Genomic DNA, 18013 nt, shown 5'->3' on the forward strand with positions numbered 1-18013 from the left:
TGATTTCTGTCCTCAAGATTAATGTCCAATGCCAACATTCACTGCCAACGCAGAAAGTAGAGTGTCTAAAGTACAGTGAAAGCTAAGGGTGTGGAGTCAGAGTGGTGACTGACGAAGTAGCACATCTGACTTCCCTGCAGGAGACCATAGCTTGATTCCCATCACAGACCTGCAATTAGCATTCGTTTTAACTATAACCATGACCTTTCCATAACCTTAACCATGTGTTTCAGTTACCCAGCCATAAATCAACCTTAACCTTCCTGTAACCTTAATCAGACGTACCATGTACCAAGTACCGTGTGCAGACGTGAAGAAAGTGGGAATTTTTAAATGCATTGTTATGAGATTATTGAATGTTGTTTATGCTTTTGCATAACCAGGCAATATTCTGTCTGGCAGTAGGGTTGGTCTGAGAGTGTCCTTATTTCTATCATTATCTAATACACTGACAGGTTTTTATGATGTGTTTTATCATGAGGGTTACTTTATTTTTTTTATGTTACTTCAATTTCGGTCATTTTGGGTTAAAGTATCTTGCACATGGCTTGTGTTTGTTATTACAATGAACTGAATATTGAACCAAATAAGCCCATAATGTCCACAATGTACCTCCAGCCATATATGCTGATGTTCCTCGATTGGTTTATTTCAATTGTAAGCTATTTAAATGCTGTTCATCGCATATGAATTTCGTCTCTACCAAATCTAACTCCAGGCACACACATATTCTCATAATTTCCCAATGGATGTATTTACCTGGAGAGCAGCAGCAGGTCAGCAACATAAATCTGAATTGTGTCTTGTGGAGAAGTGACGCACTAGAGAGAGAGGGAGAGAGGGAGGGAGAGAGAGGGAGAGATAGAGTATTAATTAAAAAATCTTTCCCTAAAGAGAGAGCCAGCTCTGGCTCCATAATTAAAGCCTTTCAATCTCAACATTTATCCCCTCTTATAATTATTTCAAACTACTAAGTGCATGGTTGAAAAGTCGTGTGCTTGTGTGTATTTGTCTGTGTGTAAAAACACTGTTTGAATTCATTACTGCAGATTAGGCTTCAAAACAGGGCCACACTCAAATCTAGATTGGAAAGAATGGAAATCAATGGCAGAATTCTCCAAATCACCCCTGGCCTTTAATGACCAAAAGGACTTCTATCTACTCTTAAGGTCAACTCAACTCAATTTATTGACACAAATTGCTTTCCCATTCAGGGCCTAAGGGATTTCAACCTGTTTCTCAGTGCTGCACTAAATCAAGCAATGATCAAGCTAATAGTACACGACACAGGTCTTGGCCCCAAAATACAGTCTCTTTTTCCTTTTAGCAGCATGGCTTTTATCAGTCAGACCATCTATTCTTCTTTTACACAGCTTAACAAGAACAACTTCCGTGACAATTGGCAAGCACCAGACCTGGTAGCAGCCCATGTTGGTGGCAACAAAACGGGGTATTTTAAGCCAAAACATGATCTTTTCCTAACTCTAACCAAGACGTTTTTGTACCTAAACCTAACCAGACCTTAACCACAGTGCCGTCGCAATGTGAAATTCAAAAGCTGAAATGTAAAGAAATGTTAAGTTTGAATGGAAAGAAACATAAAGTTTGGTTTGCAGAAATGTACAATGCCAACACTTATTCTGGCGATTGGGTCGGAATTGGCTGCTTATTGGAACTGACAGACTTGCTGTTAACAAACCACTAAGTTATTCACAGAAATTTTAAAGGAAAACATTTGAATGTCATAATGTTCAATATTCAGAAATCGGAAAGGCTTATAAGTCTTTCAGTTCAACTTATAAGAGCTGACGACTAAAGACTTGACTTGGACTTGCGCCCAACAATTTAGGACTTGGCTTGGACTCCTCTTGATTGGCTCAGGACTTGAATTGGGCTTGTTTTGATTGACTTTGGACTCCACTTGAACTTGATTTACTCATAACTTGACATGAACTTGAACTCAAAAGTTGTTTTGAACTTCTCTCAACTAACTCAAGATTTGAACTGAACCTGTCTTGGCCAACTAAAGGCAAAGATTTGCATCAACTGACCCAGGGTTTGAACTGAACATACTGACCCTCAAACTGTCTTAAGCTTTTTTATGAGCTGACTTGAGTCTTGAATTGAATGGATATCGGTTGGCTTGAGGTTTAACTTAAATTTGTCTCAATTGACTCATGACTTGAGTTGCTTGACTTGAGACATGATTTAAAGTTGTCTCGATTGACTTCTAACCTGGCTTGACTTTGTCTCAAGTGACTCAAGAGTGGATCTGAACTAGCTCGAAAGACTTGCAGCTCTGTGATGTCTACTGTATAACAAAAGCAAAAAGAAAGAAATGGATGCAAGTGTGAAGAACGATTGAGAATGAGTCAGGCTGTACAGGCAGGATTTTGTCCAGACTTCAGTAAATCTTTTAGCGCTGCATAGGATTTACAGCAGTAAAATGCCCTTTGACGACACTGCACTCCCTAAAGATAACACTGCTGCCAAGCTCACGCTGAAAAGACTGAAATATAATAATGTCAGTGGTTTTATTCATTTGGAAAGACTGAAAAATAAAACCGCCGCTCATCTGTCATCCTGCTGCTTTCTGCCGCCTGTCTGTCATCTCAACAATTTGGCTGCTTGGTTTTCAAGTGAAACGATCAAAGTCATGCAAGTAATGTGAGGTGAAATCGGCTGACTCCTCGTCTGATGGTAAAGTTAAGGTAATTAGTTACAGCAGCCTTTGAGGTTTCATAATTAGGCTTTCGGAACTCAGCTCGGTTTGGTTGCCTTTCTGTGTGAAATCAGCTCTCACAGCCCATTTCAGTTCTGTCCATAAGGAAAGGAAGCATCTCATATCCTGCGTTCTGACTCATCTGTTGTTTTCTTTTTTAAGTTCATTTAATTTTCTATGATTTTTACTCAGAAGGAACAAAAACAGCATGCATTACTTCCAGTGAGGCTTTCCTTCATCGTTGCACTGAACTCCAACTAGGGCTGGCATCATCTGAGCCTCATCTCCTGCAAAGACCACAAACAATATAAACACATTGGAAGTCCACTCTTTCTTGTATGCATGAGCGCGTACACACAATCTTAAGAATCCCTTCAGGCCTCTTGTCAGTTTCAAGGCACACACACACCTATCGAAGCATAGATAAGCGCCTGAAATATTAATGCAGACAGAGAGAAGAGCAGAGGGGAAGGAATAGGGAGAGAAGGAGCAACAGAAAGAATGAGTCCAGAGTCGGAGAGATGAAGAGAAAGAAAAGATGAGATGATTAGATGAAACTTTAATGAACCCTGTGGTGAGATTTACTCAAAATGAGATATGTGTTGTAAAAAGCAGAGATGGCCATTCATGTAATAGACACAAATGTGGGCTTTAATGTTACTTTTACAACTTTAAACACAGTAGTTAGAGTCAACTGAGTGGGAGAGTGGGAACATGCTTCCCCCTGCTTCCAGTCTTTATGCTAAGCTAAGCTAACAGACAGACCTTAGAGTGGTATCAATCTTTTCATCAACTCTGCAAGAGAGCAATGAATGTGCATTACTGAAGGTGTGATAATTGTCATGTATGGAAATGTGGAAAATAACGTGGACACTGCAGTGTGTCAGCTGTTCAGAAAACCAACACAGTCTCACAGATTTTCTTCGACTCGCATCTTATGCAACATTATTAGAAAAGTTAATGTACCATCTGAGTTTTTTCTGCCCTTCTTGCCACCCATACTCACAAAGCACTCATTCCATTAAGAATAATTGAATCATTGCCTCAAATCTTCATAGGGAAATGTATGGCCGTTGCACTAAGGTGTATATTTACTGTATTCAGTCTACAATGTGAGCTTTGTGTTTGGTATTTAAGTCAAGCTAATTAGGCTAATGGCTTATTGTGGCTTTTAGGATTTTTCATTACGAGCTGCACACAGATACCAAGCCAAAACATCCATTCCATTATTGGCAATCAGTTTCCATTTGTCTCAATGAAAATCCCCTTCTCAGAGGGGTGCTTTAACACTGTGGGTAATTCACCAGAGACATAAATGCTGAGTTCTTTCTTCATTGTAGCAGACTTAAATTGATCTTAAATCATGCACATTAATGTGACTGAATCGAAGCGTCACACAACAAGGATGTTTGTAAGTCACTGCGAAATATGACAATGTAGGTAACATGAAGTTATGTGTTTTTTACAACCTTGTCTATGTTTGACCAGACCTACGGTTTAACTTATAAAATTAAATAAAAATAAAAATCTGACTAAAACTATGTCTGCAAATGCAAAGAACCTCATGAATGTTGATGCACATAAACGAGCCTGTCGGCCAATGGTACAATAACGTTAAGGAATTTTTCTGTCACAGATATCAAGGTGCTTATGGGAGAGGTGGAGGTCAGAAAACACATATTATTTGGTGGCCACAGCACAAACAAACTGCTGTGGTTAATGCAGTGAGAGCAACAGACAGGACAGTACCAGAGTTTTTATTAAAAAAGCGATCAGATCTGAAGGTGGAGGAACAAAAACAGAATTGCATCCCACTGTCAGAGTGTGACAGCTACGGGTGGGGACAAGGGCACACTAAATATTACCCTCAGCAGTTGGTGGAGATTAAAACAGAGCTAAAAGCACAGTGACTTACTTTCATCTCAAGACAACGCTGCAAATGAATGCTAATGTCGCTCCGCATATGCTGGACATGTGAGGCAGACATTCGCTGATTTGCTTTGCATAATATCTTTATAATTGGATGATATGTCATCATTGTGTTTATAGCTTGTTTTGCTGCCTCCAAGTAAACAAAAAAAATATTAATTAACGCAGCTTTAAAGTAATGATTTCAAATGTCTGCTGTAATCATCCGCCACATCTTGCTACTTTATTCCTCACTTTTCAGCCATGTTTTCTGCAATTGTGCAGACATATAATTTTACAAAGAAGTCGGTGAATACAACAGGCATTTATGATGCATTCACTTCGCATTCTCTTCATTCTGTCCAAGTTGCTTGGATAAGGAGATTTATCTGGCTGTTCGATTGTGAAAAATGTAAAAATACGTACACTGCATTTCCCAGAGAGCACCTGTCAGTCAGTCTGGTGGCACTGTCGTGTCTTTCTCCTTAGACCTTGTGTTGATGAAGTTTCAGGCACTCTTTTCTTTGTTCAGCATGCGTGCCTGTGACTGCTCATATTTACTACCCTGTTCCTCCTCCTCATCCATATATCTATCCATTATCTGCAATTACTATCATTATCTACCACCTGCTGTGTATCTCAGCAGGCAGCCATAGTCCATATTGGACAGGCCACCTTTTCTATCACAGCGTAAACACATATGGGCAACAACTCACCACTGTGAAAATCACAGTCGCCAGTTTACCTAACCTGCATGGTTTTGGAGACCCACGCAGACACAGGGAGGCCATGCAAACTCGACACAAAACGGCCAGCTGTTCTCCGGTGAAATACAGAAAATAAATAAAATAAACGGACGAAAGTGAAAGTGCTACTGTCCTGTTTGTCAGAGGATTATACCTGCAAAGGCCTGGCCAGACAGCAAGCTTTTAGAGCAACAGATGCAGGAGCTTTCCCTAACTGGGTAAACAGCATGAGAAGTTACTATTGTCCTACTAGCATGTATGTGTGTGTGTGTGTGTGTGTGTGTGTGTGTGTGTGTGTGTGTGTGTGTGTGCGTGCGTGTGTGTGTGTGTGTGTGTGTGTGTGTGTGTGTGTGTGTGTGTGTATGTTTATATGTATTTACATATATATGTATGTGTGTGTGTGTGTGTGTGTGTGTGTGTGTGTGTGTGTGTGTGTGTGCGTGTGTGTGTGTGTCTCTCTCTCTCTCTCTTTCTATATATATATGTATATATGTGTGTGTATGTATGTGTGTGTTTGTATATATATAGAGAGAGAGAGACACACACACACACACACACACACATATACATACATATATATCTGTATATATACTGTATATATGTATGTGTGTGTGTGTGTGTGTGTGTGTGTGTGTGTGTGTGTGTGTGTGTGTGTGTAGAGAGAGACACACACACACACATATACATACATATATATCTGTATATATACTGTATATATGTATGTGTCTGTGTGTGTGTGTGTGTGTGTGTGTGTGTGTGTGTGTGTGTGTGTGTGTGTGTGTATAGAGAGAGACACACACACACACATATACATACATATATATCTGTATATATACTGTATATATGTGTGTGTGTGTGTGTGTGTGTGTGTGTGTGTGTGTGTGTGTGTGTGTGTGTGTATAGAGAGAGAGACACACACGCACGTACATACATTATGCTGTATATATGTATGTACACTGCCTGACACGGTATATTCTCTCTTGTTGTACATCTACTCCACCCCTCATACTTTAAGCTAACCACCCCACAATCACCATCTCTCTTTTCTCTGAAACCCTTTATTCCTCCTCCTCATCAGGCTGCACCCACCCACCGGCACTTCAGCGATGCCAGCCTCAGCCTTGCTCCGTGTCTTGTGTCTGCGTTGCTCGAGGACTTCTCAACGCTGATGCTAAAGATGTCTCCTTAAATCTCGAATGAGATGATGAATGAGTTTTTTTCAGCTTTGCTCTCCCTCCGCTGCTCTGGGAGTTGAGAAAATGATGTCGGGAAGACGTGTTGAAAAATGTATATCGCGTATGAGGATGTTTAAAAAATGAAATCTCCAGCTCTGTGTTTAGATCACGCTGATTGAGACAGTGCAGCTCTTACACAGAACATTTTAAAAAAAAGAAAACACAGCTATAAAGAATGAGCTCTCCAAACAAATGCCATTTTTTCACCAACTACTTTGTTTTGTTGACTACTTCTCCTTTTTCAGTGTAGTGATATAAAAATAGCAGACATTGTTGCAGATTGTAGAAAAGTTGTACCTACATTTTCCTTTTGTTTACATTGATCAATAGCTGCCATTTTTGTCCTGCTGATAAAAAATGTTCCATGCCCTTAGGACCATGGCAGACCATTCATAATGAGCAGAAAATGTCAAGACTGCAAATGTCAGAGGGGAAGTCCAGCAATTTCTCTTCCTAAAAATAATAACACAGTTTTTATGTAGGAAAATGCATTTTTGGGCCAACCATCTTTTGCTGTTTGTTTTGTTATCTTGGTACGATAATTTATACCAGCAATTCAGAATATTTCTATATGATAAAAGCCTTGACATTTGTGGTACTAATCACCAATTGATTTCAAGATACGCACGGTCTAATATCCTGTTTTGTACAACAACACTAAGGAGTCACAAACCAGATATGCAAGCAGTTCTACAAGGCTGTACTTAATTACTGCCGCATGGAGCTGAATTCTAACCTCAGCATGCTCACAATGTCAATGCTAACGTGCTAATGCTAAGCAGGTCTAATGTGTGCAAAAAGAACGACCAACCTGCATACTGTTTGATTGACAGGCGATCTCTGCTAGGCGCAGAGCAATGAGCCCTGCGCACTAAAAATGGAGGCATCATTATAAAGTCAGATAGGATATTTCTGTAGCCCACCTGACATTTGTTTCATAATAGAAATTAATAATTCACCCCGAAAATGTTTGCTCTAAGTGCTGCCGTATGTCTGAAACTGAACACAAGAGGCAAACGCTGCGTCTGGATGTTGGAAGCTGATCAGTCAAGACAACGGGGCTCACGGTCGACAGCAGGTCTCCAGCAGTGCTCGCTGCATTCGCCTTTTTTCCAGCAACATCAGGCAACTGCAGCAAAACACATGCTAATGCTGCAGCTGCTTGCAGCCTGCAATCACCTATCAGAGCTCAATCAGTGTACAGGAAGAGGGGCGCGAACAAAAAGATTTTGAAGAAACTAGATCGAAATTTTACTACTTATAAATAAGAAATTAGATTTCCTGAGGAAAATGCAGTGTGATTGCTGAAAGCTCTTGCAGCTGTGGAGCCTTTCACCATGAGCCAGCTGTCTGCCAAGTTTCACTTCTGTAGCCATTAGTTTGTGCACTCTTGGTGATTTTATGCCGCCCTCATTAAAAAGTGAATACCTCTTTAATTTTAACAGATATCAACAAGCTGTTTACAAGCTCATGGGGCCTAGCCATTCTTGACTTTTTAGAAGTGGAAGCAGCTTTCTGGCTCGTAGTATCTGGTAGTGATTCGTATGGAGCCTTTTTTTTTTTTTTTTTGCAGGGATATTAACAAACAATTTTATAATAATAGAATTTTCATTTTTATAATATTATATAATTCTCACCACATGGTGGTGCTATCATGGCCACCCCTGAGTATGTGAAGCACTGAAATTTGGGGAATCTGTTTAGAGAGTTTCAGTCTTGTAGCCTTTTTCTTTTTTAAATATTCATATTTTTTATCATTTGTCGTCATGTTTCGCTTATTTCCTGTAGAAATGCATTAAAAAAAACTTTGAAAAAACGCATAGAAAATCAACCATCACATATATCAGCACCAAAATTCACAGCAGTTCCGAAACAGCAGCTACTCTCAATGCACAGATGGAAGAAAATGGAATAATAAATCATGATCAAATCATAGCGTAATTGAAAAAAAGTATATTTTCCTTTGCTGAATGCAGTGTGCTTGTGTTTATTTTTCATCTATTTTCTTGCCCCGCTGCTCTGATGTAGCACACCGTAACTGCTGTTATTAGATCACAGCTGTAATGACCCTGTTCCCCACAGGGATCAATAAAGTTGCACCTTGCCTTGTATGATCTAATTGCCGCTGTTGTTACCTGCCACGCTTTACATAAGCAAACGCACTGATGTGGCGTTTGATGTTGCTCGTCTGAACATGTTGTAGTGACATCATGTCCTGTTTGTCTCTGGTCCGCAGGTTCACGTGGGCACCTCCCATCAGGAGCAAAGGGTTGTGGGATATCTCACGTGTACGCACCTCCACGCAATAGAAGGTACAGTGACATGTTCGGTCCGAACTCTCTGTGTGTCGCTCTTCTTCTGTCTCTCCAACACATGCATACACACAACGACATGCACACGCACACGTATGTATCTTTGTGATGGTCTGTCTCTGGAGAGCTACAACCATCCAGCTACACGCACAGCCCTGTATGTGTGTGTGTTTGTATGTCCAGATAAATGGGCGCATCACAACCCCTGTGTGCCTCCTCCCGCTGTTCCCATGGAGACTGGCTCAAGCTGTTTAAGGCGTCACAGCCCTATTTAAAACCTCCGGTCGATGCCTCCCTCATTTTTTACCAAAGACACGTCTCCCCCTTCGCCTACTATTCTGGGCTCCTCCTACGCTTCTCACAGGCCTAAATATAGCAGAGCCAGGGCTGTTTCTAAAGATACATCAAACATAAAGCCTTTGGGGGGAGGGGAGAGGGATGATGGGGTATGATAGAGAGAGAGAATGTGGAGGAAGAACGGGGAGGAGCGCAGGGATGAAGAGGGAGAGTTGTACATGTGTAATATTTATGTAATATGTGTAGAGATTTTTGGAATCAGGGTCGTCCAATATTATATTTGTTCATTAAATTATTTTCAGCATATCTTTCAAGTCACAATGTTTCACACGTCCTCGTAACAACTGTTACAACAATGTTAATTCAGCCCTTTAGGTGAAATGCAACACTGAATGCATTGAAGTACTGCAATAGTTTATTTTTGACTTTACGCCTCATCTGCTCTATTTTACGATCTGCTCAGTCGAAGTCTTCAATTTGATTGAGTTCTCAGGTGCTTTATGAGTACTTCTGTTTACATTAGAAGTAATATAAAATTCTATCTCTGTTTATTTTTAATGTATTTCCCCATATTTCCACACAGTAAATAATGTATGGAAGTATAAATGAAGACTGTTGGTAATATAAGGAAAGATTTACTGTCTCATTAATGGTGTCTGAGGTGTGTTTCACAGGCTTTTCAACCTAAAAAATACTTATATTAGTCATGTTCCATTTTGAGAAGGGACTACCATGATGTATGCAAATAAATGATGTTATCTATTTACCATTTGTGACCGTTGCGCATCATGTGTTTAAGTGAAACATCTCAATTCCTGTGAACTTGACCAAATTCCTCACTGATATTAAGCACTTTGCTAGCGATTCAAGGATGACTTCCTGATTTTAGATTTGGAAATTCCACAAGAATGAATTGACAAAGACTGTTGTGATGCAACATTTGACATGTAGCATCTTTCAAAGTCGCACAAACCAAGGCAGCAGTGCTCTGTGGAGGAGCCTTTAGACTCTTCTTCCATAGCTGTTGTCAATAGTAGGGGGAGGGACTGAAAAATTAATCATACTTCTTGCTCTTGCACTGTACAAGAACAGGAATTTTCTGAGTTACAAATAGTGCAGAAATTATTATATAATCCAATTCTAAATAAATATCATCCAATTTCTTTTGTTAAGTTTGCCTCACACAAAAGTTTTCACACACTGAATGCCAAGCTGAAACAAGCAAGCAGGCACACACACATATCCACACACACGCACACATACACAGGCAAATGTACAGCAAACACGCCCCCACCACCCCCGGCTTCATCTCTCTCTAAGTGATCCAGTAACACACAAAAAAAACATTACATTTCACATGTACTTGAGCTGGATTTGAGAGTAATCAAAGCCAAAGCCACCTACTCACCCACCAATATCTTGACACCTCTTTGTTTCTCACACTCTCCACTATTCAGCTGTTATTTCTCTCTAACACGCTCTCACCTACCGCCTCCCTCTATTCACCTCCCCTCTTCCCTCTCCAACTCCAATTTTTCAGATTTACTGTCAGGAGTGGAGAGAACATAAACATAAACATAAACCAAAACACAGAGGAGTAAGATGCGATAATACAGCAGCAGACAGATGTTTTCAGTGAAAAAGTGCCGACAAGACCTGCCAAGCACCAGACTGGCAAAGTTAGCAGCTACGTAGCTGGTCAACACAGGGGAGCTTATTTTGCAGCTAAATAAGCCAGGTACTGTATTTATAAAGTGGTGGAGGCCAAAAAAGAGCTACAGGCAGAGTGAATAGCAGACAATGCTAATGCTATTGAACCATTGAAGCAAAACAGTTAAGTCCAGGGACCATAAACACCAAAACACAGAGGAGAAAGATGCGATAATACAGCAGCGTTAGGTGATAATTCTCTGTGGGTTTCTTACTACATGCAGCACTTGAGCCATTGTCCATGTAAAAATATTGAGCAGTGCAGCTTTAATCAGTAATATCAGTAATGTGACATCAGTGGAATAACATGTAAAGCAGTGGAGCTTATGACAATGACTCACTATCATCAGTTGTACTATTATGTCATATCCTATCCTGCACATTGTGTTGTCTCGTGGAGTTTTGCCTAATCTTAATCAGGGCTCATAGGATAAGCTCTCAGAGACAGCTTTTTGGAGTTTTGGGCTATATGGTGCGTAAAAATGCTTTGACGAGGCTTACACTGTGTGAGATGTTAACCTACAGTATGTTTACAGATCAGAGCGGACTGAACTGTATCACTGGACTGTTGTGCTCTGTTGTGTCGTATATTTGCTTTCTATTTTATATTGCTTCATACCATCATTTCCTGAGGTGTCATGATAAATAGCATGCTAATTTCACAGTTTCTTAATCATAGCGCTGATGCTGAATTATGCTGCTCTCCATCTTTGACTGCCGTCTCGCACTCCCTCAGATCAGTTCAGGTCAGATTCATTCAGACATGCTTGGGGGACTTTATGGCAGACATTTTGTATTAATTTGATTTGATTCCTCTCTTGCTTTTCCCCTGCTTCCTCCCTCTTGCCACACACACACACACGCACACACACACACACACGCACGCTCTGCACTGTCTACCAGCTGATGCGTCCATACGATGTGAGCAGCTGGACCTGTTGCTCCAGTGGGGAGCTGAGTTTCGCCAATCCTCATCCCAGCCACCTGCAGGAGAGAAGGTGCTGGAAGACCTGGTGGCCTTTGATGTCATCCTGGGAGACCTCAACTTTGATAACTGCTCTTCAGGTATGCAGGTGTCACAGCTAAATCAGTATATTCTGAATAATGCATTTTATTTAATCACGCACCAACACGATGGAGGTTTCATCTCTCAATAACAGCGTATAAGCACTGAAAACTTGTCTGTAATGTATAATTTATAGAAGTATATGTAAGACCTTTTACAGCTCTAACACAGGAAAGCTGCATGGTGCCAGGCTTCAGACAGTAGAAACTAATAAAATATTCATATATTTACCATTAATGTAAAAGCTTGATGGTGAACTACTGTAAAATGTAGAAATGCACGACTCATCAGCAACACATGACAGTAAGATTGCTGCTTTCCCCGCAAATAAGTGCAATTCCTTCTGTTTGCTACAACATTTACGAAATAATAAGCCATTACCTTTCTGTCTTCCTCCTCTAAACATGATGATTGATGTTAATTTACTGAAAAGCTACGTGATACATCTTTATCTAGTTTCATCAAGCAACTCCTCACCAGTACAGAACGCTTCATTTACCAAATATATCTGATTATCTTGAAGAGTTGTGTCACATGTTTTTATGGTCTGCATCTCGCTGTGTGAGTATGGAAGATTTAAAATGCCAAAATAAAAACAAATCAAAGAGCTGATGTGAAACACAATAAGTATTGTTGTATGTATTTTCTTTTTAAGTATGCACCTTGCTGTGCCATGATTAATTGAAATATGCATATTAAAAAGATAATTATTTAGCTTTTCATCTTCAATATTTGCTTGAATTGAATTTCATTATGGCATGAATTTTCCATGCCACATTAAAATCAAATCAAAGCAGAAAACAAAGGGATGAGGTGTAATAAGAGAACGGCGATCACACTAAAAGCAAAGTCATTAGTGTTCATGAGGAGGTATAAGGGAGCTTTTTTTTAAGATGGAGAGGCTCCATCTGTGCCAAAATGAAGTTAATCAGATGCACAGCCTGGGGGGCAGGGCAGTGGGCGGAGCTTATCATCACAGACATGTGACGATGACAGACATGAACAGTTTCCTGTGAAACAGCCAGCTGGAGGGAAACTACTGCTGACGGGACATTTGGTTACACTGATTTAACAATAATCAGTTTGTTGCGGCTCCTTTTTATTTATTTTTTTTTTTTCCCAAATAGGTTTTTTCCCCAGCCAGTTTTCCCAGGGACCACGTTTCTTCACAATGCTTCTGTTCATCATAAAGTCATAAACTATCCTGTTCAGATACTAAAAGTTAATCCATAACTTCCAACCAATTGCAATCAAAAAATGGCCACATATGTTTTTATGTTTCATGTGTGTTCTTTAACTTTCTTCTCTTGCTGGAGTAAAGAATATGTTGGATTATAATCCCACATTCAGATAAATCATCATAGTTTTTCATAACTTAACTTTTCTTCACCATCTTACTGAAGTAAAATAAGTATCCACATGAATAAGAAAAAGTCTTAATATTGGCTTCCTGTCGAGGGAACTTGGTAAAAATAATGTTGGAGGTGGCAGAATAGTATATTGGCTTTGTCCACATTCTTCAGTTTCCTAATCATTCATGTTTACTTACTTATCAGTTCCAGTTCACAGGCAGTAAATCATGAAAAGAAGAATGAGGAATACTTTGTGTTGTATAGCCTCAAACTGTGCCTGTGTGTTATGTTGTACTGTATGTGTGCTCTTGTGTTTTTCCAGAGGACAAGCTGGAGCAGCAGCATGCACTTTTTACTCAATACAAGGACCCATGTCGCCTGGGGCCAGGGGAGGACAAACCGTGGGCTCTGGGTAACAACATACACGCACACAAACACACACACACACGTGATGTTACACTGTATTATGAAATGCAGGTGTTGCTATACTCTCACAACCTCAGTGGAAATCAGATGATCCATATAGTGCATGTGGAGCACAGCAGGCTATAATCTGGCTCTGTCTGGCTAAATCAGGATGCACCCACTGTGTGAATTAAAATAAACCCAGTACAGCGTGCTGATACATGGGCATTAGTGACGTAGAGACTGGAGGGTTTTGGTCTGGATGTGAAGCGTTATTTAGGCCAGCGGTATTTCGGGGACAGTGTGGGCAGGACAGAGTGAAAGGGCTCGTTTAGAGAAGGGCTTATTTATTTGGACAGGGACATTTTGCGCGGCTAACCAGGGGAAAAGATGTGCGCCTCCCGTTTGGTCGCTATTCGACAGGAGGGGAAGCGGGAGGCAAGACAAGGAGAACGGATCAATGAATCTATGGAAGAAAGGGAGAAAAGATTATCCCATTTCATAAAGCTTCTCCAAAGGAGATTAGGCTCAAATGAATACAATAGCAAGCCAAAAAAGGCAGGCGGAGAGCCAGGCTGAACACTATTGTCAGTTGCTGTACTGATGGTGTGTCGATAGATTTCAGGAAATGGGTTGAATCCTCCAGGAGTCTTCCAGTGCCGACCACCCTGCCTGCCAAGCACACAGACAGCCTGCTGGGCTTGTGCTGCATTCCTGTCACATGGGAATTATGGGTAGCCTGGGACCTCCGTAGTTAAAAAGCAGTGACATGGAAGTGAAATAATATGACTGAAGCTGTGAAAATTAAAGGGTTGAGTAAAACTCTCTTGCCGTTGATCATCATCTCCACTCATGACTGACACGGGTGATGTCTTTGAGTTCGCGTTTGATGGCAGATTAAACATGTCAACCACAAACCAAACACCCAACAAGTGCAGTAACTGTGGCTTGCTGTGTATTTTAGGAGTTGTGGACGAAATTGGTTTATTTATTTCATGTTTATTTTCTTCCCCGCACATACAGTGTACTACAGCTTGTTGGCGATAAGGACAGAGCAGCTGGAGTGATGTTAACCACCTGAAAGAGGGAGTCTCATGTGTATCTCTGCTATTCCCAAAGGAAATGAAAGCAGCGCAGCAGACAGGCAGCAGCCAGTCTGTGTAGCTGCCTGCCTAACACCTCACCATCTTTGTTTCAGTGATCTAAAACCTGCTCTTAGACTTGTGAAAAGTGCTGGCTGCGCATCAGATGCCTACTTTTCATAAGAGCTCCCAACACTTGTGAAGTGACTGCAGTAACTTCACAGTGCTACTCTCCTCATATGGAGCATTTTGGACACATTATCCAGCCCACGACCTTGCGTCCTCATTGTCAAAGGGATCTCTGAGTGCCCGTCTCTCTCTGGCTGTTATATTTCTCTGGTTTGATGGTGGCGGATTGTGGTCTGAGGGGCCTTAAAGGCGGAGATGTATGCTCTCAGAACAAGGTGTGTTGACGCCTCCTTTGCCACACTGGAAGGAGCCACAAGTTGTACTTTTAGAAGAGCTGTACTTGAAGGAAGAAGCTGGTCGTCACAGTGAGGGGGAGAACTGCAAAGCATACATTAGATCAATAAACAGGAAACCTAAAATAATGGGGGCCATATTTGCAGCTATGTTGCTGTGAATGAAAAACACGCAGTGGAGATGAAGGATCAGTCCTGACAATTGCTCAAAACATGACCCAGATTTCAATCACACGCCTCCCATCTCGTCTGTGAAAGCACGGCGCAGAGGTTTGGTGTTGTTCGGCAGTGAAAACAGGCCCCGCTTTTACGCTGTCAATAGCACATCTGTCTTTGGGGGTCCTTCGCTGGACACTGAAGTTGTCACTGGAGGGTAGAGGTTATATAAATGGTACTTCATCACAAGGTGTTAACAGAATGAGTGAAAGCATAACACCGACTCGTCTCTTGTTTTCTCGACACTGCTACTGTCAACGGAGGGTGATTATGCATTTTAATGTGTCATCAACAGGTACTTTTCTGGATGCCAGTGGCCTTTATGATGACGAGGTCAGTTCACCTGAAAGTTTACAAAAGTAAGTGCCACACGTATACACACATACACACACACTCACAGAGATAGAGAGAGAGAGTTGTGTTTCCATCATTTTTGGGGACCTTACATAGACTTACATTCATTTCCTGCAGACTTATCCTCACCATAACCAATACTTGCCTAACCCTAACCTAAACCTAACCTTACCCTAACCTTAATCCAAGTCTTCAGCCTAAAATTGAATGATTTACATTATGTGGACTTGCGTTTTGTCCCCGTACAGAAGGCGAGTCCCCACAATGTGACTGTGTTAACAGATTTATGTCCCCAAAAAATGACTTTGCATTGACTTCCATTCATTCCAGAGAGACTTCCTCATACCTTTACCACAACCACTACATGCTCAAGACCAACCCTTATCTTTATCAGAAGTCCCAACCTGAAATTTAGAGGTTTACCCAAATCTTTAGATTATTTATGTAATTCAAAACTTCAGCCTACTGATCCTTCCCATCGCTGTTTGTCTCTGTCAGAGTGATGGAGAACGAGGAGGGGAGGAAGGAGTACCTGGTGTTTCCTCCCAGTAAGAACCAGTGTCCCGCCAGCAGTCAGAAAGGGAGAAAGATCCCACTGAAGGGCAACGGACGCCGGATTGACTACATCCTCTACAGCGACGAGGGCCTGCAGCAGGACTGGAAGCTGGTATGCTTTAGTAGAGGATTGATGAATAAAGATGTAACTTTACGTCTTTGCCTTCATTGGACTTTATGAACATGCAAATGGTTCCCGCCTCCATCTGCACCCACCCCTCCGCCACACGCCTCCAGCTCTCACATGCCTGCTCATCTCATAGAAACTGTATGATGAATTAAACTGACATATTGGACACAAGTTGAAATAAGATTCCACAGATCTGAATAAATTTTGGACAAACAACATGCCTGCCTGCTAAGACGTTAAGTAGCTTTAAGAGGTCCCCGTGGAACAACAATATTGTGTATCAGTCTCATTTTCACTGCTGTTCTCACATTAATCATCAGATTTATCTCATGACTGGGAGCCTCTCTTCTAAACCAATAACAGGTTTACATCCATTTGTTATTTTTGTTGCTGTTTGCAAAGAAACCTGATGCTGAATGGAAAATGTTTCAGAGAGCCTACGCTAATTAACCTTTTCCAACTAGTTGTGCAGTCTTATACTCCATCAAACATCAATACTGTAAGTCTGCTCATCGGGTGAAATTATTGCTTCCATTCACAAAAACGTCGAAATGAATTGTGTGCTATTTTCCTGTCAGCGGGGAAGTGATTTGCTTTATTCTGCCCTGATTCATTTCCTAGCAACAAGACACTTGTCAACGCTTGTTTTTCAGAGCCAAGTGAAACGTAAGCCCATGAAATGATCTCATGCCACAGGAGAATCTTTGAGATTTTTAATATTTTAGACATAAAAAGTTATAAAGGCCAGAACAAATGACAGTGGGAATGGAAGCGATGAGGGCAGTGCTGCCGTGGCTGTCTGTCTGTCCGTCTGTCTGTGTGAGGGATTGGAGAGGATAGGAAAACCAAATCACATCATTTACTAGACCATCTCTGCCTCTCTGTGTCTGACTCAAACCACAGCCACTTGATGCCACCTTGTGCCAGGATACAGTTACTGTAATATGACTCTTAACGCAGACTGGAAAGTGAAACTGTTTGGACAAGTCCCTTCAGTTCCAGTGAAGGGAACTGTTAATGCTACAGCGCACATAATTGACAATCCTGTGCTTTCAGACAGTTTGGGGAAGGCCCTGTGCTGTTTCGGCATGACAGTGCCTCTGTGAGCAAAGCCTGTCACAAGCTCACAGCTTCACACCTCACAGCCCTGTCCTCAACCCCGCCCAACGCCTTTGAGACAAACAGAAACACCGACTGCAAGCCAGCCCTTAATGTTCGTCATTGCCATATTTTTGACCATATGCAGTAGCAAAATTATTTGGCAACTTATGAATTTAATCCCCATCCATTCAAGCATTTAAAAACAGTGAGTAAAGCTAAGTAAATGGTTTATGACACATAATAATGTAGTTGCCAACGATCATAACGGACACTGGACATTTTTAGTGTTTATCATTATCATTATAAAGTCTCCTATGAAAACACATTCCATATTGTCATTCATTATCTGTTAATACACCAGCTACCATGTCAGGCAACATGAACTTGTATCTGTCTGCAG

At 41.1% G+C, this 18013-nt stretch overlaps 1 protein-coding gene across 1 annotated transcript in view; it reads left to right on the top strand.

Annotated features, from left to right (window-relative positions):
- The window catches only part of smpd3 (sphingomyelin phosphodiesterase 3), a 75887-nt gene that overhangs the window by 54716 nt on the left and 3158 nt on the right, over positions 1-18013 (top strand). The window contains exons 5-9 of the mRNA XM_070972153.1: positions 8848-8923; positions 11834-11995; positions 13671-13760; positions 15769-15832; positions 16326-16494. Coding sequence (XP_070828254.1) covers positions 8848-8923; positions 11834-11995; positions 13671-13760; positions 15769-15832; positions 16326-16494 — 561 coding nt within the window. The remainder of the gene's footprint in view (positions 1-8847; positions 8924-11833; positions 11996-13670; positions 13761-15768; positions 15833-16325; positions 16495-18013) is intronic.

This window comes from Chaetodon trifascialis, chromosome 10 (assembly GCF_039877785.1).
Source record: "Chaetodon trifascialis isolate fChaTrf1 chromosome 10, fChaTrf1.hap1, whole genome shotgun sequence".
Lineage (NCBI taxonomy): Eukaryota > Metazoa > Chordata > Actinopteri > Chaetodontiformes > Chaetodontidae > Chaetodon > Chaetodon trifascialis.